The sequence below is a fragment of the Adiantum capillus-veneris genome, chromosome 13 (genome assembly GCF_014529385.1).
Source record: "Adiantum capillus-veneris isolate H3 chromosome 13, ASM1452938v2, whole genome shotgun sequence".
NCBI classification, from domain to species: domain Eukaryota; kingdom Viridiplantae; phylum Streptophyta; class Polypodiopsida; order Polypodiales; family Pteridaceae; genus Adiantum; species Adiantum capillus-veneris.
In genome coordinates, this window is record NC_140943.1 from 84,639,661 (window position 1) to 84,662,022 (window position 22,362).

At 44.7% G+C, this 22,362-nt stretch overlaps 1 protein-coding gene across 7 annotated transcripts in view; it reads right to left on the reverse strand.

Moving 5' to 3' along the window:
- Positions 1-19,049, reverse strand: part of LOC147444375 (uncharacterized) — a 103,658-nt gene extending 84,609 nt beyond the window's left edge. For all 7 annotated transcript variants that reach the window (XM_086527843.1, XM_086527841.1, XM_086527840.1 and 4 more), the window contains exons 1-2: positions 18,901-19,049; positions 18,666-18,764 (exon numbers count right to left, since the gene is read on the reverse strand). In XM_086527843.1, the coding sequence (XP_086383969.1) occupies positions 18,666-18,764; positions 18,901-18,958 (157 nt within the window). In that variant the 5' untranslated portion in view covers positions 18,959-19,049. The remainder of the gene's footprint in view (positions 1-18,665; positions 18,765-18,900) is intronic.
- Between the last annotated feature and the right edge of the window lie 3,313 nt (positions 19,050-22,362).

The following is a 22,362-nucleotide window of genomic DNA, read 5'->3' on the forward strand; positions in this document are numbered from 1 at the left end:
ACATAGAGCATCGTGAAGGAGATTGTACCGTAAGTTCGGTAGGAAAGGACTAGGTGATGGGTATTCCTGATGCGTCACAAGGTGGGTGATGGGTGCATCGGAAAGGGAATATCCATAGTCGGGAGGAAATTCCGAACTGTGTTAGAATTGTGCACAAGGAAAAAGCAAGCACTTGAATGAAGATGGGTTCAGAGGAAACTTTGAGGAAAAACAGATGCTTTTTGAGAAAGCGGGATTGCTTTTCGGGAAAGCAAATGCTTTCCCGCGAGGAAGTCTATGTCTGCATTGCAACTGTGCATGTGATTGCATCCAAGGACGCCTGGGAAGTGCTGTGAAAGCATTGTTTTTAACTTATAAGGTTTAATTGAGTTTTTGGGTAGGTTCGGACTATTTTTAAAATACGCCGGCCGCCCACTTAATAAGTAGGCAGTCATATGATAAATAAGGCAACAGATCAGCCAGCGTTTTCTCTCTCTCTTTTTCTGGTAAAACAGGAAAAAAAAATTGAAAAAAAAAAAAAAAACGGCCGCGATCTCTACGCGAGCAGCTATTCGTGCCCGTGTGGCTAGGAGCTATAAAAGCATCACATGCCCTCACTCAGAGAGGAGGACCAATCTTTACAAGGAGGAGATGCTGCTGCAAATTTCAACCGTAAAGAAGACGTTGCAGGTGATGCCCATGGCTGCCACAAGTGTACCAGATGTCGCCAAGACCCAATGCATGAGTTCCCTCGCGAAGAAGTGCCTACGAAGCGTGTTTCCATCGCGACAAGTTGTTGTTTTCCTCTGTTTTCTAAGGAACTAGAGCCAGATCAGCACAAGGGTTTTGTACCCGAGTTTGGGAAGTAGATCCACGGAACGGAGAGAGGTAGTCTCTCAAGTTGTGATCCGGAAGTTGGTATTCCCAAGTAAGGACTTCGTGTCCGGGAAAGCAGAGTTGTTCTACGGGAAGAGGACTCTGGAAAGAGAGTTGGAAAAGAGTTGCAGGGATGCCATGCCTTGAGTCTGGAAGGTCAGATCCAGAGGCGAGAACCTTGATTCTCGAGGAATTGGAATAAGGAACGGAAGTTCCTTGGAATAGGGTTTTGCCCTAGGAATCGGAAGCTGAGGCTTCCGGGAACCATCAAGTCTTATTCTAGAACGAACGTGGTAATACGTTCGGTTCAAGTGCTTATATAGACCTCCTCAGTAATAAAGATACTATTACGGGGGAGGACCAGCCCATCTTCTGGTCCCCAGTACTGTGTCGATCTTCTCACTCTCTATCTCTCTCTCTATTTATTTCTCTCTATATCCTCTGGCTTCAGTAATAAGTGATAAATCCTATTTATCTGAATGTATTTTATATTGTTATGCGCTCCCGTTTGTGACACTCTCACATAAAGTACGATTATACCTCTCAGCCACACCATTAGAAGATGGATTATAAGGGGCTGTCAACTCCCTTTTAATCCCATATTCTTCGCAATAACGCTGAAATTCAGGAGACGTGTACTCCCCCCCATTGTCAGATCTCAGACATTTAAGCTTACTACCCTTTTGCATGCTCACAAAAGCATGAAACCTCTTAAATGAATTAAATGTCTCACTCTTATTCTTTAACAAATATGCCCAGCCTTTCCTAGTGTAATCATCAATGAATGTAACAAAGTATAATGCACCACCAAAAGACTTAACAAGCATTGAACATACATCGGAGTGAATTAAATCAAGAGCATTCGCTTTGCGCGAGACACCAGAATAATAAGAAGACTTCTTTTGTTTACCATACAAACAGTCATTACAAAAATCTAACTTGGTGCCCTTTACATCAACCCTCTTCAAAGAGGAGAGCACATCAAGTCCCTTCTGGCTCATATGGCCAAGTCTTTTGTGCCACAACTCCAAATGAGAAGCAACTTCGACCGCTACAAGAAACTTGCCAAGCAAAGCTTTGCCATGTAAATAGTACAATGTACCACTCTTGCATCCCTTGACAATGAGCATTGATCCCTTAAGCAACTTCCATGAACCCCCAGCAAAAATGGTTGTATAACCCTGTGCATCCATCTGGCCAACAGACAATAGACTCTTCTTGATGCCTGGTACATACCTTACATCTTTAAGCATAAACTCTTGGCCATTGTTTAATGCCAAGCGCACAGTGCCCATTCCTTCAATGTCACAAGCACGGTTATCCCCAAGGTAAACCTTGCCATACTTGTCTGCATGATAAGAAGCAAAACACTCCACAAATGGAGTCACATGAAATGAGACACCCGAATCTACTATCCAAGACTGTGTAAGGCCATCATTTGCACTTAGCAATGCATCAATGACATCTCTACGTGAGATAAGCATGTCTTCTGCATTTGCTACAACAAAATCTGAGGGGCATGAAGCTGCAACCAAGATCTCCTCACTGTCGGATAACTCTGTGATAACCACACTAGAGGATACATTGACAGTCTCTGAATCCTTGGAGGAGGTACCTGCTGATATTTCCCCTTTCTTATCCTCTGTCTTCTTCTTCTCCTGTGATTCCTTCTTTCTTTCCTTCTCTTTCTTGAAATACTTGCAATCTTGCTTCTTATGGCCTTTTCTGCCACACTGATAACAGTCACATCCTTATCCTTAGACTTGCTTTTGCTCCTGGTTTGAGTCTTGGTACCTGTATTTTGCTTCTAACTTCTGCCTCTCGCATTGTAAGCAGAACTGCCACCTTCCCTACCACTAGACTTGCGTCTAATTTCCTCATTTAAGATGGAGCCTCGCACTCCATCATATGTGAGGTTGGGGCTATTACTCAAAGAAACCACAAGCGTTTCCCAAGAGTCTGGCAAAGTCATCAACAAAAATATGGCTTTCAACTTGTCATCAAAAGGTTGAAGCCCAGTATCCTGTAGCTGACTCATAACACTGGTGAAAGCACTTAAGTGCTCAGAAGCCGACTTGGCTTCGTCAAGCATCATGTTCATCAGTTTGCGCATCAAATGCACCTGATTCATAGGGGTGGCATTCTCATAAGTGGCCTTCAACTTATGCCAAATTGCATGTGCACTGTCCAAGCCCTTTATGTCCACCAGAATGTCATCGGTCACAGCCATTTTGATATAGACCTTTGCCCTCTTGTTGAGCTTGGCCCAATCCTCATCCGGCATATCCACAGGCTTTACGGCCAAAAGGACGTCCTCACATCCTTGAAGAACAAAATCCCCTGCATCCTGTCCTACCATAGGTCGAAACCTGTACCGTCAAATCGCTTGATTTTCATCAAGCTCTTGGCATCAGACGACGAGGAAGTAGAGGCCATTTGCACGGATAAAAATGCAACAGAAAGTGTCTACACAAAATCTGAAAATTTCCAATGATCACAATGTACCGCACGTTGCATACAATGTGCTGAAAATTTCAGCAATTAACAAGTATCCCCAATGCGTACTTGCATAAACCCACAAAAGGCGAACATAAACCTCAATTTGTGTACATAAAAACAGTCCAATTCTGAATTTTTTGCAAATTTACTGTTTTGGGGCATCAATTTGCATCAAATGGACCTGTCTTGAGTGGGAAAAGCAAGGGGCATTCACGGGAATCGATTTAGAACACCTGCGTTTTGCTGTTTTGACCTGTAATTTTCTGGTTTTTACTTGTTTTGACCTAATTTCAGCCTGTTTTAAGCTGTTTTGGGAACCCTAATCACCCTACGTGACACCGGAAGCAAGGGGCTTCGCGATGAAAGCGGAAATTTGACGCGAGAGAAGCCTTTTGCCTGCTGTCCAGCAACCTGCCCAAAGCTTCTGAAACCCTAATATGGCTCTGATACCAATTGATGAGCGCGCGGCGATGTGTGCAAGTGATAGAGCACGCGAAGATGTGCAGGCCTTGAGGCTTGAAGCGGAGGCACTGTGTTGCAGAAGGGAAGCGCTAGCAAAACTAAGAGGGAGAGAGAGAGAGAGCTCACGTTTTTGGGAAAAACTCAATAAGTGAGTTTTGGGTTTTCCCACTTTTATTCTAAGTGACCTTTAAAAAACGTGTCTAGGTTCAATATGAACCTAGACAAAGTATAAAAATGTACAAAAAGGGGTTATTTAGGCCTTTAACCCAACACCTACCACTTTTGTCCAGGATAGGCTCAGCGATTGGGACTGTCCTGGAGACACTTCGCACAGCAGCTTCAGTAGCTGCCAAGGCGGCCGGCATTCCCTCAGTTCGTGTTCTGATTAGGAACACCCACACTCTCCCGAAGGTCATCCTACTTCCTCAGGTGAGTGGGGTTTAGATAGAGCGTGGAGTATTCGGGCCTCCCGAATCAGTGCTTCATTTGTCGACAGATGGGCCATCTTGCAAAGGCCTGTCTACGGAGGAGGCCCCGACCTACACCACAGGCCCAGTCCCAACCCTCAAGGACTGGCCAGCAGCACACAGGCAGAGCCACCCTCCGAGCCAGGGACTCAAGCGGAGGAGGGATGGCAGCAGGTTCGTGGTCGACGACGGCAAGGGCCACAGTGACAACCTGGCACTCAGAGTGGTCCTCAGGCGCCTACCCAGCAGCAGTGGGTTCCCACGGGGAACCGCTTCGGCCCTCTTCAGCAAGACGAGGTCCCTACGCCAGCCTCCACCTCAGCCTCACCCTCGACAGCCCCCCCTTCCCCTAGAGTTCCCCCCCTCCACCTCCTGCTCCCCCCGCCTCTCCACCTCGCCCTCCTACCTTTGCCGATCCCTCTCGCCCCCTCTCCCTCCCCCCCCCCGCTCCCGCACCCCCCCCTCCCGCCGAAAGTCGACCGAGGGGACAGGGCCATCCTCGGCTGCTAGGAGATCTCCTGGCAACGCCTTTGCCACGAGTCGCTTAGCGAGAGAGGCTCAGCCTTTCTTGCGACCCCCTCTTCTGGTACAAACGTCTCCCTTTGCAGCAGTCCCTCGTGGTCTGACGAGCTTCGACATTCGGCGTCGGTGGGACTTCTTTGCCTACGACTTTACACGGTTTCTCGGCGACTCCTCACCAGACCTTGAGGCAGCCTGCTTCAGGGTTCATGTTCTGTTCCTTGCAACTAGGGAGATAGAGGCCTTGGACTCAGCGGTTGGCTTCTCTTTTCCCCTATCCAACAGGGACCAGACTGAGTGGACTTTAGACTCAGTGTCGGAGTGGCTACAGACACAGGCCCTAGAGTTCTCTCATCACATGGGAGACCTAGGGGTTACGGACATGCTTCAGACTCTTTGGCCATTGGCCAAGTTTGCTGTGACACCTCCATACGCAGTAGGACGTAGACACATCGTGGTTCACTTTTTTGCTAATACGTAGTGCCCGCCATGCTATGTACACATACATGAGGACTCCTGGACAGAGGAGGTTGCTTTACGCACAGCTCGGTCTACTTGGGCTTGGGCTAGGCACTCTTTGCAGTCACGCTTATCTCGAGGACGCTCGGATGCAGATTATTCCCCATCCAAGCCAGCCTCGAAGATAGCACGTTTAGCTGCTCCGGCAGCATCTGTTCTCTCTCGCTCCCCATGAGGATCGTCTCATGGAACGTTCAAGGATTAGGTGGGCCCCAGTTTCAACGTCAAAGAGGCCGACTGCGTAAGGAGCTTCAACAATGCCTTGTGGGAGGAGAGATTACCTTCTTATGCTACAGGAGCATCATCTATGTGAGAGCCGCATTAGACGTTGTGGTCAGCTTTTGCGTGGACGATATGATACTTTTTGGTTAGCTCTGTGTGTGTGTGTGTGTGTGTGTGTGTGTTTTTTTAAGATTGATTATCTAGCAATAATTTGATTTCACAAACTATTGAACCATACAATGGGACTAGAGACCAATCAACTTGTAAATAACCGAACCTTATGTATACATTAGATAACAAGTAGATAAAGTTAAGACTACAATAGACATTTTGACTTGACACTGACATATAGTGTATTACATGTTATTATCAAAAAATCATATACAAGGGTTATCTATCATTGATAACAATAACCAACGGTGGATGATCTTCTGTTATTGCTACAGCTGTCGTTGTAATCCCAAGGAAAGAATCTCTTACCTGTCACTATCCAAGAAACACAAGCCTGTCAGATCTGGCGTTACTTGGGAAGACAGGTGTCAACGACTTCCTCCCCTTGTTATTGGTGTCAAAAATTACAACAAAAACTAACAACATAACCTAGAATGAGCCATTTTTTTACGATAATGTTTACATCATTTAATTCCAATTCTTGGGAAGTTCATTGTCAGAGGACTTCTTCCAGGTGAGGAGCCCTGGAAGGAGTTCTTGCTTCAACGGCTTCGTGCTAGGGTACCTCAGGCTGGAGGCCCTTGGCGACCTTCGACCAGATTGGTTTTCACAGAGATGCACAAAGTTGGCTTGAGCAGGATACTGGAGAACCGCTTCGCTGTGAGTTTGCTCCGATCTTGGGAGCATCTACGGCGAGGCTTGGAGCAACGTCAGCCTATTTGCACGGAGGAGCGCCTAAGACAGCCCCTTGTTTGGAACCCCATGGTTAGCACTCAGAGAGGCCACTTGGTTGGTAATCGGCCTCATGTTTCCTGGGGTCCCATGACATAGGGTCCAGCACGCTCTTTAGGTGGCTGGTTACAGTTTTCAAGCTTGTCAGAGGAGCTTTAGGGCTTTCAGGCTACAGGGCATGAGAGGGGTGCAGAGCATGTGTCAGGACATCTCAGAGGCAGTACCAGCTGAGTGGCTCACACCTCTCGAGTCAGTAGCGCCCAGATGGATGGGAGCCTTCACGCAACTGGAGGTTCTCATCTCAGTTCGGGCTTGCTCAGAGACTGTACCCTCCCTGTTTTTCGAGATACAAGGTGAGGGATGCTTACACCGAGTTGCAGTAGAGGCCCTGAAGGTGGCAGAGTGCTGTTTTCAGAGGATCCGAGTGGTGGGCATCTGTGGGAGAACTTGTGTCATCGATCTTGACCTAGCAGCTCTCGAGACTGGACACTGGAGACTGTGGGCTTGGGAGAGCTATCCACTAGCACGAGTACAGTGGGATCCTGGAGAGTGGCTTTGGAGGGACCCTTTCTCCTCTGCAAACCACCCAGGTGTCCCTTTCTTTCAGTACACTGTTCGACTAGGGCGTCACATACGAACAACACAGAGAGAGGCTCGCCCTACTGCAGCACCTCATTGGCAGGAGGAGGGTCTCACAGCTGAGTTCTTGGCAGCTTTTTGGGAGAGGTTGTGGGACTCCAAACAGCCAAGGCGAGTCACTTTGTTCCAGTGGGCTGGTAGTACACAGAGCTACAGCAGTTGGGAGCTGGCTTGTACATAGTGGTCTCTCGGCCACGTGCAGCTTGTGATCATCTTGTGGAGAGTCAGCGTCAATGTCTTTGGGATTGTCCTTTGGCACAGCAGGTGTGGCTTCCTGTTCTTCGGCTGATGCCACGTCTCTCCACGGCTCGACAGTACACTTGGGGGGCAGCTACTTGGTCCACTCTCACGGGCCCGGCACTTCAGTTTGAGCTATCTTCCACCAGCAGGATGATAGTGATGCAGGGGGGGCGACCTACACTCCAGCCTACCACAGAGCTTACTCCACTGAAGTGGTGCAGTGAGAGAGAGGAATGCTGGGAGCTCATCAGTGGCCTGACACTGTAGTTCATCTGGAGGGCCCGCTGCTTCCGCATCTTCGAGGCTCGCCCTGTACCACCAGCAAAACTGTTCGGGATCTTTGGCTAGAGCTGATCCATACGCTTAGAGGACAGCTCGAGAGACTCCAGGGCAGCTCCGACCGCATGCGGGAGCGTAGAGAGGCTCTCCTTCGACTATGGGGTCTTGGGCCTTTCTTCACCATGGTCCAGGGTGCACTCCGATGGCAGTTACGTCCACCTGTGTGGCTTTTCCCTCCTCCCATCTCTTGATTTAGCCTCATTGTACAAATGCTGTTTTTTCATTGGGAGTCTCCCCGTCATGATTGTTGTAGCCCTCTCTTGTAGAGGTGGTTGTAGCCCCATGGGTAGATTCATTAACTAATAGAAGGATCTTTTTCTCAGAAAAAAAAATTATATCCCCCTCAGAGCACTTGAAGACATCTATGGACTCGAGATTTGACTAAGGCTTGAAGATCTCTTCATCAAAGTGGAGGGAGCAGCAACATCTAAGAAAAGATTATTTTTTGCTTATTTCTAGAGCCGTTCACCTTTAATCTAAGTCATATTTTGCATGCCGATCTGCAAACTGAGCTCTACTAACCATTTCATTCATTAGCTCTCTTGTATTTAAAGAATTAGACACTACCAAGAAGTCCTTGGCAAGACCACCTCTTCACACGCTTCTTATAGGTCACCATAGGAAAAGATAAAAATGTAAACAAGTTTAATGCTTCAGGGTTTCATACATCACAGACTGGAATTAAAGGGTATCTTATGCAAAAAATCTATGGTCCTTAGTAAAGGAACCTCAAGAAGGGGAAATGTCCATGAGGGCCTCTAGCTCTCAAAACCAAGTTAAAGATGAACAAGCATTGGGGATCATCAACACAGCCCTAGATGATGACCATGTGTATCATAAAGATGATGCAAAGGAATCCTATGAAGCTTGGACCATTCTTAGAAGTAGATTTTGTGCAAAAGCCAAGCATTTTAAGCTCTCTCTACTAGTGCAGTTGCAGGAGAAAAGCTAGCAAGTATTATCAATAGACTAAAACCTGTGTGCACTCAATTGCCTACATAGATGCGAAAGTCGACGCGGATGACAAAGTCAGTCCTTTTGAAGGCGTTACCTGAGGATTACCATCAAATTGTGACCATCCTCAAAGAAGACCCAATCTCTTTTCTTGAAGATGTCATTAACTCCTTTTGGGACGAGGAGAGAAAGTGGAAGAATGAAGACAAAGTTCAAGGAGAAAATGGAAATACCCTCATTAGAACAATCACTTCACCAAAGATTAATGCTAAGCCTTGCACGCTCTGCACAAAACTAAGGACAAGAAACAAATTCCAAGTTACAACAATCAAACCTCAAGTTATAATAGAGGCAACAGCAACCTCACATTATAGAAGAAGGCACATCTCACTTTGTACACAAGTCAGACAATGATATACTTTAAAGCACTTTTAACCATCATATAAGTTCACTTTATCGATATCTTATTGGAGACACTTTATTCAAATGTACTCCACTAAAAGAGAGGCTCTTAGTAGGACTCTTGTGACACATCAGACTCTTCTACCTGGCATTCCCAACACGAAGCTCTTTCACCTAGCATCATTAGGCCCTTCTACCTAGCACCATCGAGCTCGTTTTATACGGCACTTACATCACTAAACTCTTCTCCCTAGCATCATAGGGCTCGTTTTATACGACACTCACATAACTTAGTCTGTATTTCATAGCATGTATCTCTTTGCATCAAACCCAACATGTGATGGCTTAAGCGGAGGATTGTTGGCAAGGCATTCCATATGTACCATCCCTCAATCTCAATAATGTGCATCATAATGTGTTGGCTGATGTAAGTGGTCTCCATAGAACCTATACGAGGTACATCTATCGTAAAAGTAATATAAGTATTCATAATGCTCTCTTTGTCACAAACAGGAGCACATAGCAATATAAAATAGACTCGGATATATAGAATTTATCACTTAGTACTGAAGCCAGAGGATATAGAGAGAAATAAATAGAGTGAGAGATATAGAGTGAGAAGATCTACACAGTAATGGGACCAGAAGATGGGCTTGTCCCCCCCGTATAGTTCTTTATTACTGAGGAGAAGTCTATACAAGCACTTGAACCGAACATATTAGCACGTTCGTTCTAGAATAAGACTTGATGGTTCCCGGAAGCCTCAACTTCCTATTCGTAGGGCAAAACCCTATTCCAAGGAACTTCTGTTCTTTATTCCAAATCCTCAAGAATCAAGGTTCGAGCCTTTGGATCTCACCCTCCAAACTTAGGACATGGCATCCCTGCAACTCTTTTCTGCCTCTGTTTCCAGAGTCCTCTTCCCGCAGAACAACTCTGCTTTCCCGGACACGAAGTCCTTCCTTGAGAATCTCAACTTCCGGATCCCCAACTCGAGAGTCTACCACTCTTGGATCCGTGGATCTACGTCCCAAACTCAGGTACGAAACCCTTGGGCTGATCTGGCTCTAGTTCCTCAAAGTGCTTTCTCTTGCAGAGGCTCATGCCTTCCTCTGCTCCTACTCTCTCACTGAGAGAAAGTACACCTGCAAACAAATACTTAGAGATCATAACATGAAAACCGTTACCTTCAAAGTCTCGATGCTCGAAACGCAACTCGGTTCTCAAAAAACAATTCCCTGGAAGAGATCTCTACATAGAAAATCCTCTCCTCCAATCCTACACACAAAAGAGGTGTGTTCTTGGGTTCCTTCTCGTAAATCAGCCCCGTCTACGACATTTATGGGCTGAAAACAGAGAAAAACAACAACTTGTCGCCATGGGAACACACTCCGTAGGCACTTCTTCGCGAGGGAACTCGCGCACTGGGTCTTGGCGACATCCGGTACACTTGGGACAACCATGGGCATCACCGGCAACGTCTTCTTTGCGGCTGAAATCTGCAGCAGCATATCCTTCTTGCAAAAATTGGTCTTCCCTCTTGGAGAGGACGTGTGATGCTTTTATAGCTCCCTGGCCACGGCAAAGATAGCTAAGCGCTGGTTGCTCGCATAGAGATTGCGGCCGTTTTTCGGATTTTTTTTTTTCCAGTTGTTCTGCCAGAGAGAGAGAGAGAGAGAGAGAGAGAGAGAAAGCTGGCTGATCTGTTGCCTTATTTATCAGATGGCTGTCCACTTATTAAGTGGGCGACCGGCGTAGTTTAAAAAAATAGTTTGAATCTGCCCAAAAACTCAATAAAACCTTATTAGTTAAAAACAATGCTTTCACAGCACTTCCCAGGCGTCCCTAGATGCAATCACATGCACAGTTGCAATGGAGACATAGACTTCCTCGCAGGAAAGCGAAAAGCAATCCCGCTTTCTCAGAAAGCATCCGTTTTTCCTCAAAGTTTCCTCTAAACCCATCATCATTCAAGTGCATGCTTTTCCTTGTGCACAATTCTAACACAATTCAGAATTTCCTTCTGACTATGGATATTCCCTTTTCCCATGCACTTGTCACCCACCTTGTGACGCATCAGGAATACCCATAACCTAGTCCTTTCCTACCGAACTTACGGTACGTTCTCCTTCGCAATGCTCTATGTCACCCATCCTATGATGCATCAGAGATGTCCGTTCCCGGATGGTCGGATACTTCTTCCCGATGCTTCCTGTCACCCATCCGATGTGACGCATCAGAAGTACCCGTCTCTGGTGGCCTTACAGATAACCCTTTCACACTGCTCTCGTCATTACTCTGAATGACGCACTAGAAATACTCTGTACTCAGATGTCTCCAGTGAGAAAAACCCTCAAGTAAAATTCCAATAATTCATTTAGAATTATTTTTCCTTGGTGTTCCAAGCGAGAAAACCCTCTCAACAATTCCTTTAGAATTATTTTTCTGTCAGATAAAGCCAATTTAGCAACATCCTTCTCACTTATAATGAGTTGTCCTCAACTGTAGAGATCCAACTGAACTGCCGCGAGAAACCGAAAAAATTCAAAATTTTGCTCAATGGTGAGTTGAGCTGGTCCTTTCTCAAAAGAGAACTTATAATTTAAATTAAACAAAAATTCAATAATTCAATACACCTTAGCGGTTCATGTCCTTCCTCTAGTACCTCGAGGATATTAAACCTCTTGTGTCCTACTACATACGGAATGTCCAAGTCATAGAGCATTAATCTCGATGTCTTGCTTTCAGAAATAGAGTCTGCGATCACCTTAAAAAAGGTTCTTGTTCCAAGCCGTTGCTTTGGGTAGGCCAATTGTTCTGATCCGAAGATCCCTTGTGCATGGCGGCACGTCTTTCCAATCTTTTTGGCTCGATCTTAGAGCAAAACCCGCTCATCTAATAAACTAGGATTTCAACCTTGGATCCCTCGAGCACAGGCCGTAGTCATCACTTGTTCCTTCCCTCGTAAAGAGAGTGTTCATTCACTCGTGCGAAAAGCACTACCATATCTTCCCTTACCGGGTAGGGGGTGTGGGCTTAAAGAGTACTCAAGCTTAATGAAAGCTTTTCTTTGCTTGAAAGCTCAGAATGATTCCTGCATAATTTCCTACCTGCAATAGCAGGTAATCTGTTCGATAATTATCGGATAACAGATCAATCATGGACCTTCCGGATGGTTAAGTAAAGCAATTCATTGTATAAAACAATGTTCTGACTCAACCCTACTCTCATAAACAATCAAGAGTGATCAGTCCTAGTTCAGCATATGCATTCCTTGTGCAAAAAAGAAAATGCACTTTGTAACTTCCTCAAAAATGTAACTTTGATCAAAGACTTGCCCTCTCACTTAAAGTTAGAGGGTCTTATGTTCAAAATCTCAGGGGTCAATTTGAATTCCCTTACTCCAAACTTTCTTCGGATAGCCACATATCCGTGGAGGAGAGATAACAAAAATTTGATGTTTCTGTATTCAATGGTTCCCATCCCACTACGGGGATTAGATTCGATGTACACTAAGGTGTACACTCTCAGCTTTTATTGCTAACTCCCCCATCTGCTGCAAAGTATCTTGCAGATGCGCCTACAAAATTCGGGCAATAGTCCTTCGTTGAATTTCATCTTTCTTTCCTCAGAGAGGATCAAGAGTGGAGCTACCGTGGGGCAAGTGTGACCACTACTTGCTTTGACTCGCTCGTGTTCCTATTGGGCAAACCGATCCCAATCTTCTTGGATGCCTTCCCCAAAGCGTAGAGGAAAAAAAATTTGTTAGAAAATTCAGCCTTGAATTGAATCCAAGTCTTGTTGTGAATTCCTTGCAGAGCTTTGGTATACCACCAAGTACTTGCAATTCCCCTTGAGGAGTTTGGTCACATGCCTCACCTTCGACGCTTTTCAGAAATTGCCATTTGCAAAGGCGACTTCAAACTGTTGAATGAAAGCGGTAGCTTTCAGGGCATCTTCCCTTCCGTCAAAAGTATCAAACTTGACTGAAGTGTTCCTAGGTCTAGAGATCTGCTTCATATCCTTCCCGAAAAGACGGGATTTCTTGGCTATGATTCTAGATTAGTGTTCTTGGATATTTTCTGAGTTCTAAAGTATCTTGAGCATTCCGCTCCTCGCATTCTCTAGGTTCTTAAGCATCATTCTCTTGTCGCCTTCTCAGAGAATCCCAAGTCTTGTGTCAACTTCTTGCAGAGAGAAAATTTTCCCAACTCTGCGAGCTTTTTCCTGCAAGACTTAGGGTTCATGCCTGCTTACTTCTCTCTTAACTCGTCATGGCTTCTTCCCGTATCTTCCCAGAGTCGTCCTCCTTTACAGAGAAAGAGAGGAGACCATGCTCTGATACCACTGTCACAAATGGGAGCACATAGCAATATAAAATAGACTCGGATAAATAGAATATATCACTTAGTAATGAAACCAGAGGATATAGAGAGAAATAAATAGAGAGACAGATATAGAGTGAGAGATATAGAGTGAGAAGATCGACACAATACTGGGGACCAGAAGATGGGTTGGTCCCCCACTGTAATAGTATCTTTATTAGTGAGGAGAAGTCTATACAAGCACTTGAACCGAACGTATTACCACGTTCGCTCTAGAATAAGACTTGATGGTTTCCGGAAGACTCAGCTTCTATTCCTAGGGCAAAACCCTATTCCAAGAAACTTCTGTTTCTTATTCCAAATCCTCGAGAATCAAGGTTCTCGCCTCTTGATCTCACCTTCCAGACTCAGGGGATGGCATCCCTGCAACTCTTTTTCGCCTCTGTTTCCAAAGTCCTCTTCCCGTAGAACAACTCTGCTTTCCCGGACGCGAAGTCCTTCCTTGAGAATCTCAACTTCTGGATCCCCAACTCGAGAGTCTACCACCCTCGGATCCATGGATCTACGCCCCAAACTCGGGTACGAAACCCTTGGGCTGACCTGGTGTCACAAGGCGGGCACCACGTGCCAATAGAAAAGAGCAGACTTAACAGACTTTTAGCACTTCATTAACAACTGAACTGAAAGAGAGAGAGACGACACGCGACACGGAGTGGAAAAATTCCACCCCAGAGAGTATTGGCCCCAAACCTTGGCGCCCCTTTCGGTATTTCTTTATATTGCATCAACACAGTACAAGCCGGTACTCGAGACTCTGCACCTTCGCCAGGAAGCATGCCAGAGAATGAGCCCTAACCTCATATTTAAAGGCCCTTGGCCTAAAAAGCAATTACAGTGAAAAGCCTTCAAACTTAAAAGCATCTGATCCAAAAGCAAAGCCAAAAAGCTGCCAGCGTAAATCGCGAAAATCCATACAGCTACCACGTCATCAGCCAACGCAAAATGCGGAAATCTGTCTGCTGCCCTTAGGGTTAGGGTGTCTAGAATTACGGTATGCAGGTTTTAGGGTTAGGGTTTCAGTAGTTAGGGTTTCTGGCAGAAATTAGGGTTTAGGCCCCTCGGCCACATCTGTAAGTTGCGGGCACCACGTGCCAATAGAAAAGAGCAGACTTAACAGACTTTTAGCACTTCATTAACAACTGAAATGACGAGAGAGACGACACGCGACACAGAGTGGCGGAATTCCACCCCAGAGAGTATTGGCCCCAAACCTTGGCGCCCCTTTCGGTATTTCTTTATATTGCATCAACACAGTACAAGCCGGTACTCGAGACTCTGCACCTTCGCCAGGAAGCATGCCAGAGAATGAGCCCTAACCTCATATTTAAAGGCCCTTGGCCTAAAAAGCAATTACAGTGAAAAGCTTTCAAACTTAGAGCATCTGGTCCAAAAGCAAAGCCAAAAAGCTGTCAGCGTAAATCATGGAAATCCATACAACTGCCACGTCATCAGCCAACGCAAAACGCGAAAATCTGCCTGCTTCCCTTAGGTTAGGGTTTCCAGAATTAGGGTTTGCAGGTTTTAGGGTTAGGGTTTCCAAAATTAGGGTTTATAGGTTTTAGGGTTAGGGTTTCCACAATTAGGATTTCAACAGTTAGGGTTTCTGGCAGAAATTAGGGTTTAGGCCCCTCGACCACATCTGTAAGTTGACTCCATTCTTTAGGCTTTGACACGTCAGCAGTTTGTTACATCTCCCCTTCTTGAAAGAGAGTAATCGTCCGCGATTACAGCATATCTGCAAAACAATTCAAGTTAGCTCAAAAATTTCCGAGGGTCATTCTGAGGGACATTCCGAGAGACAATCAATTTGCTTTTTTTATCAAGGACTTAGCTTCTCCTTTCGGCTGTTTTGATCAAGGAGTTATCTTCTCCTTTCGGCTATTTTGATCAAGGAGTTAGCTTCTCCTTTCTGCTCTTTTGTTCAAGGAGTTAGCTTCTCTTTTCAGCTGTTTCGATCAAGGAGTTAGCTTCTCCTTTCGTCCAGATCGGAACTCTTGATATTCCGATGTAGTAAAATTAGCTATCACACCAAGACCGCACTGATCTTCCACGGGTGTCTTGATGCACTAAAATTACATACCAAGGCAATCTCATCCAATTAAGAATATTCAGTAATTGACAGATCACAATGCAACACAAATGCTCGCATATGCATGTTACAAGACACAACAAACAGCGCTGCTGAGCACTCCCCCGAGACGAACGGTCTGCGGTATGAAGCTACTCAACGACTACCTCGTCACTCCCCCCCGCAAATAACCTAAAAAGGTCCGGGCCATGAGCTCAGAGGACTGTACAACCAAACGCTCCCCAGACCGCAGTCTGCATCGCTCGGAGGTTCAAGCATACAACCAAACACTCCCCAGGCATCGGTCTGCGTCGTTCGGAGGTTTTCTAGCATACAACGAAACGCTCCCCAGGCATCGGCCTGCGTCGTTCTGAGGTTCAAACAATACCAAAACAGCATTTCTCACTTCTCCACCCGGAACTAAAAATCACCAATCAATGAAACGAGTATTGAAACCAGAGTCAAAACATTTCAAATCGGCACCAAGACAAGTTTAAAACAGATAGCATCCATTTCGAACAAAGTTCAAACAATACTTTCTCAAACAATGTTCAAAAGTATCTAACTAGAAAACAACTAGAGAGGTCATTCAGGGTTTTGTTCGGACAATCGAACTTTGAGGACAACGCGCTTGGCCTTCTGCATCACGGTGATGATTTGGTTCCGGACCTGAAGAGTTGCATCACTCTTGTCGTGCCAGGGCATGCCCAAGAAAACGTCGCAATTGCCCAACTTCATAATGTGGAAATCGGCTTTTCCATGATAATCTTGTATAGTCACTGGAAGTGCACCAATGAGCGGTACCACTTTCTGAGTTTGCCTCGTGGCTAGCTCAGCTTCAATTTCTCCACCCTCTGCATCATAATCAAAGTGCATCTGCTTCAAGAATTATGGATGGATGAAGTTCTCCATAGCTCCGGGTTCAAAGAAAATAAGGGCTTTCAAGCCGTTGACTTTTCCATAAGCTCTGCATAATTCATTAAAACTCTCAAGGTTATACCATAAGCCGTTGACTTTTCCATAAGCTCTGCATAATTCATTAAAACTCTCAAGGTTATACCATAAATATCGGGTACTAGTCCAATAGCAGGTCTAGCCTTCTTGGCCGGAGGTGGCCACGGGGATCTGTCTGTCGTGGGAGCAGAAGGTTGCAGTGAGGACGTCGAGGCTCGCTCAGGACATGTATTGAATGTATGCCCTATTTGGAAACATTCGAAGCATCGGCCTTCTTGCAACAAGGCGTCTCGTTGACGTGTCAAACGAGGCCGTTGAGGTTGGTTTTCATGGGATTCTCGAGAATTTGTTCGTTGTTGCCGGGAGTTCTCGTTAGTGGCCGGAGGTTCTTCTGTGGTAAACTCCAACTTTCCTTTCATAAGCTTGTAGCCGACCGCGGCATGGTCCATAAGCTCTTGCATGGTAGAGACTTGCTTGGAGAGACAATATTCCTGCAATGGTGATGGTAGTCCAATGGTGTAGCACTCGCACTGGTCCTCCAATGGAATGAACTTAAGAAGGACACCGGAAGGTACACGTCGAGAAACCTTTGGTTATAGTCGTCCATGGTTTCGCTGGCAAGCATTTTCAAGTTGCCCCGCTCTGCCAAAATCCGGACTTCAAACATCGAAGTCATGTAACTACGTGCAAAAACTATCTTAAAAGCTTGCTAGGTCCTTGGAGCATGCGGTTGTGTCGCAATTGAACTCCACCATTGCATAGCATTATCTTTAAGAAATCTCGCTGCTCGAGAAATCTTGGATTCTTCTGTATAATTCCCCAAAGCATAGATGTTGTCGAATTGTTGTAGGAACTGCAATGCTTTCTTGCGATCTTTCACCCCGGAAAAAGTAAAAAATTTGACTGTCGTGCCACCATCTTTGAGATCTTTAAGTTGGTTAGGCGCATGTCCCGGGTATGGATAATAAAGGTATCCATATGGGCTCCAAACATTGTAGCCTGGTGGTGGAGGTGGGGACAATGGCGGTGGCAAAGGCGGTTGCATTGGATCAGGGTCAAAGATGGCTGCACCATATTCTTGAAGACTCCCCTGATCGGGACAGACGGCTGAGAAGGTTGCCGATTGGAAGCTCTCGTACTTTCTGATGCCGAAGGAGGAGGTACCACCTGCAGCATCAGAGTCAAAAATTGTTGAAAACTTTGCAGCAACGAAAGATTCTATTGAGGATGCCGCGAAAGAATGTCGTGAAGCTCGTTGAGCAAAAACTGCAAATATTCTGCTGAATCCATGAATTCCAAGTATTGGGTTCTTAATTGGCTTATGCCCTGTAAGACACTGCGGTGAAGACGAGAGCACGCCCCCGATGCGCGATGAAGTAAGGGCGGGAGTGGCTAATAAGTCCGGGTTGGGGGCCGAAGATTCCTCAAATAAAATAAAATTCCATCTGCTCTTTTGTAGGACCAGTATGCTTTCAGAAAAGCACACGCCTGAAGCTCTGATACCACTGTCACAAGGCAGGCACCACATGCCAATAGAAACGAGCAGACTTACCAGACTTTTAGCACTTCATTAACAACTGAACTGAAAGAGAGAGAGAGACGACACGCGACACGGAGTGGCGGAATTCCACCCCAGAGAGTATTGGCCCTAAACCTTGACGCATCAGAGATGTCCGTTCCAGGATGGTTAGATACTTCTTCCCGATGCTCCCTGTCACCCATCCGATGTGACGCATCATAAGTACCCGTCTATGGTGGCCTTACAGATATTCCCTTTCACAGTGCTCCCATCATTACTTTTTAATGACGCACTAGAAATACTTTGTACTCGGATGTCTCCAGTGAGAAAAACCCTCTCGCTTAAAATTCCAATAATTTATTTAGAATTATTTTTCCTTGGTGTTCCAAGCGAGAAAACCCTCTCACTTATAAATCCAACAATTCATTTAGAATTATTTCTATGTCAAATAAAGCAATTTAGCAACACTCTCTCATAAATGCTAATCTCCAAGTTCCACCCTGATCCCAATTGATAACCGTCCGCTACATCACTTGTGTTTCCATTCGATCCTAACATTGTGACAATGTTAAGAAAGTAAGGCTTTGGGCTTATCTGTCTTTGGAAGGCCAATGTGCTAGCTCGCATGTGCCAGTGCTAGAGCATTTTGCAGCTGCCTCCAAGAGGGAAGCAAGCTTCGCATTTTGAGTTTAAGATATTACAGTTTTGAATACACTTACAAGGGAAATGGGTGCTGTAGTGACGCAGACGGTCTTCTGCAGAGCGAACGGATGCAGGGTAGAACTTTCCACATTTCAAAAGCGTTTGATCGCTCCAACCTGGAAAATTTCTCCCTTTCATTTTGCTTCCTCTCTCTGATCTCTCTCTCTCTCTCACACACACACACACACACACGAGCGCGCGCAAGCCTATAAACCTGCGAGATAAACACACTCAATTCAAACGACATTCTACCGCAAGTGCCCATAAGAACCTTCCTTGCTCTTGTGGAAGAGCTCTCCAGCTCAGCCATTGTCTGCGAGGTGGCGGGAATGCCCAAGCGTGAACTGAAGAAGTATTTACCACTTTCATATAATACTTAAATACATAATACATACCTATTATGCTATGGCTAACCTCATCGTCTGTAGTGGCTAATGGCATGGAGGAAACTTTTTAAACATTTTGCATTGACACACGATGAGGTTAGATATAGGGTATAGCTTTTTTTTAAATACCACTGAAGTGGTTTTTTTTTTTTTGCATGAGCTACTACAGGCACTGGAAGACACAGAGAGAGGAGGACAGCATTGTCACGAGCTTGCGATAGAGAGAGAGAGAGAGAGAGAGAGAGAGTCCTGTGAGGCTGCTTGAGGCAGCGAGGCTGCAAGGAAGAGGAGAAAGAGGCATGCCTTAGGCACCATGAGACAAACAAGAGAGAGAGAGAGAGAGACATCTAAAAGACGGGGGGGGGGGGGTTTCCATTCTCTAGACTTTTTTTTTTTTTTTAAATAGAAAGTTTTTCTGGCTTCAATTTTTCAAATTGAAGGGGCATTCTCAATTGAGCATTTTCCAAGATTCTACACAGAAGCCTCTCCACGATGTGGGTGCCCTATTATGCAATACATAATACATAATACATACCTATTATGTAATACTTCAATGCATAATACATACCTATTATGTATTATATGTATACATACATATAATACTTAAGTTTCTCATGTATTACATAATACATAACTACAATACTAGAAGCATAATTGTAGGCACATATTGACATGTTCAAAAATAAACTCCATTAGTTGCAGGATTCTCTTGGAAGATTCCCTTGCTCGTCGCCTCTCACATTTGCCATCATTGCCTTGCTGTACTGAATGCTTCGTCCTTACCCTTGTTGTCCTTGCTTCCTCCTACCAAATCGTCTCCTCACCCTTGTTACCTCTCTTCAACCCCCCTTCTCCCAATGTTCACAACATCCCCTCCCCTAGTCTAATTATTTCTCACATTCCTTTATCGATTTATCATTTGTAAATGGACGTGTTTGTGCTTTTTTCATAAAAGTTACAAATACACATAGCAAAGATACTTGCCATGAATGCAAGTTCTCCCATAGGCTTTGAACATAGGCTCTCACATGGGTCATGGCTTAATTTCTAGCTTTATCAATGTTATTCAAAAGCTTAATAAATGCACAAAAAGCTTGGATGCATGCTGCGACATGCACACTACCAAAATATACTTTTGTCAAATGATGGCTATTAGTGGGAACCCTCTCTATGCTAGAATTCTACTCTATGACCTATTTTATGAGTTCATCCTACACTATGATCAAAGCTATGAGGTCATTTGCACTCTCCTCTTGGCTATGTAAGCCCCTTCTCTTGTACATCCTTTCAAGGTTGTCGAGTTTAATTCCACTTGTTTCAATCTCTTGTGTCAGTCTGTCTCTCTCTTTCTCTCAATTTCCAACATGGCATCAAAGCCAAAGGCTAGTGTCTAGGCCTTCCTGATTTAGCCATTTAGCTAGTTATTCATATTCTCACAACATAATTGGATAGCCTTCTATCGAGGCAAGTACTCTCTTTTTAAATCTCAGTCCAGTCTACTTAGATGATTGTTAACTATGAATACAATTAGTCATGCTTGTCATTAAGCTTAATTTTTCACTTATTTGGCTAGTCTTAACCATAGCTACAATAGTCCTTGTCTATTGATGATTCTACTGCATCCTCTCAACAGAGAAGTGCTTCTAGTAGGCACGCTTGGTGTTCATTCTAGGAGAAGTAGCCATTTTTTGCTATCAAACTCTCTTAGCTAGCATAGCTACAATAGCCTCAATCAGTAGCTTATGCACACTCCAATCTTCAACGTCTTACTGCCATCCAATTTGAGCAATATTGGCTAATTATAGCCATAGAAAATCATCAACGCAATAAGCAATTGAGCAACACTCCCTTGACATCAGTCCATTGGTTGCAATGAACAAAGGTGTTATTGGCATCCAAGACTTTGTAGCCCACAACCAACACACACACACACACACAGAGTCATTTGTATTTGAGCCGTTAGCTAGCGGTAGTTTTGTCATTATTTATCATCGCCAAGTCCTTGATAGTGGACATGCCCATGGTGACAACTTTGTCTTCATCATCAGCTATGTCACCTTCCACCTCATGATTGACACGCTTTCGGCCACTTGTGTAGGTCGATTTCAAGATTTAGAAGTTCTCTCTTCAAATCTAAAATTTTTAAAATTTTCTCTCGACACCACGATGGTCAAGGAAAATTTTAAAGTTTTTCATTGGCCAATGCCTATGACCGAAGTAAAGAAGTCAACTGTGAGCTTTTGTTGGCTTTTAAAAGTCAACCAATGCCTCTCCTTAAAGTAAATAAAGCACAAAGTTTGGGTAATTCTTGTTATATTGCATGGCATGAAGTCCAAAATTTTAGAATTGTCTATGCCTCAAGTCATCTGATATTAAATGCTCTAGGAGAAAACCAGCTTATGGACTTACAATGGAGGGGATTTTGCAAAGCTTGTGTTCTCGGAGAAAGACTCAACCAAGGGGGGTGAATTGCCATTGGGAAAGATTCTATGACAAGCTTGGACTATCCAAAAAAAAATCTTAGGTCTTCTAAGTTGGGTCAACCAAGGGGTGTGAATTTCCATTGGGAAAGATTCTATGACAAGCTTGGACTATCCAAAAAAAAATATCTTGGGTCTTCTAAGTCTTCCCCCACTTCTTGAGCTTTCTAGGTTTTTTAATTCTTGCATTCACATTAATAAACCCAAAGGTTTTTTCCCATGAGGTTTTCCCTTGCCCTGTGTATATGCATGTAGTTTGGTTTGGACACTATCCATGCACTTTTTGTATGAGATAAGGCATGTAATGGAATTGGCCTATTAACTTGAGAGTAGCGGAAATTAGAGAAAGTCCTTTTGTGAAATTACTTTGTGAGCATAGCGGGTGAACATAATTGATGGTAGCAACATAAACATAGCATTTAGTTAACTTGGCATGAACAATACTTTTGCAAGAGAGAGAGTTTAGAGAACATGACAACAGTTGAGGACCGGATTTATGTGGAGCCGTTCTCCCCTCTAATAGAAATTCGTATTATAGTTTCTCCCATCAAGAGCGACTCGTTACAATACAATCTTTGTGTTCCTTGTGACCTAGGTGATGCAATGAAGATGGAAAGCTTCATGCATCATGAGCATAACATAAACTTTGTGGGAAGCATTAACTATCCCAAGCCTCAATCCCAAGACCTCAAACACCCTTGAAGGTGGAGAGATCTAGCAGGGAATGAGGGTAGGGAAGAGGAAGAAGAAACATTTCATAGGAGAAAGAACTAGTTCCTCACTTATCATCACTCTTCTTGCTAGCATACATAATAGCATAGTAACGAAGATGGAGAAGATGGCAAGCT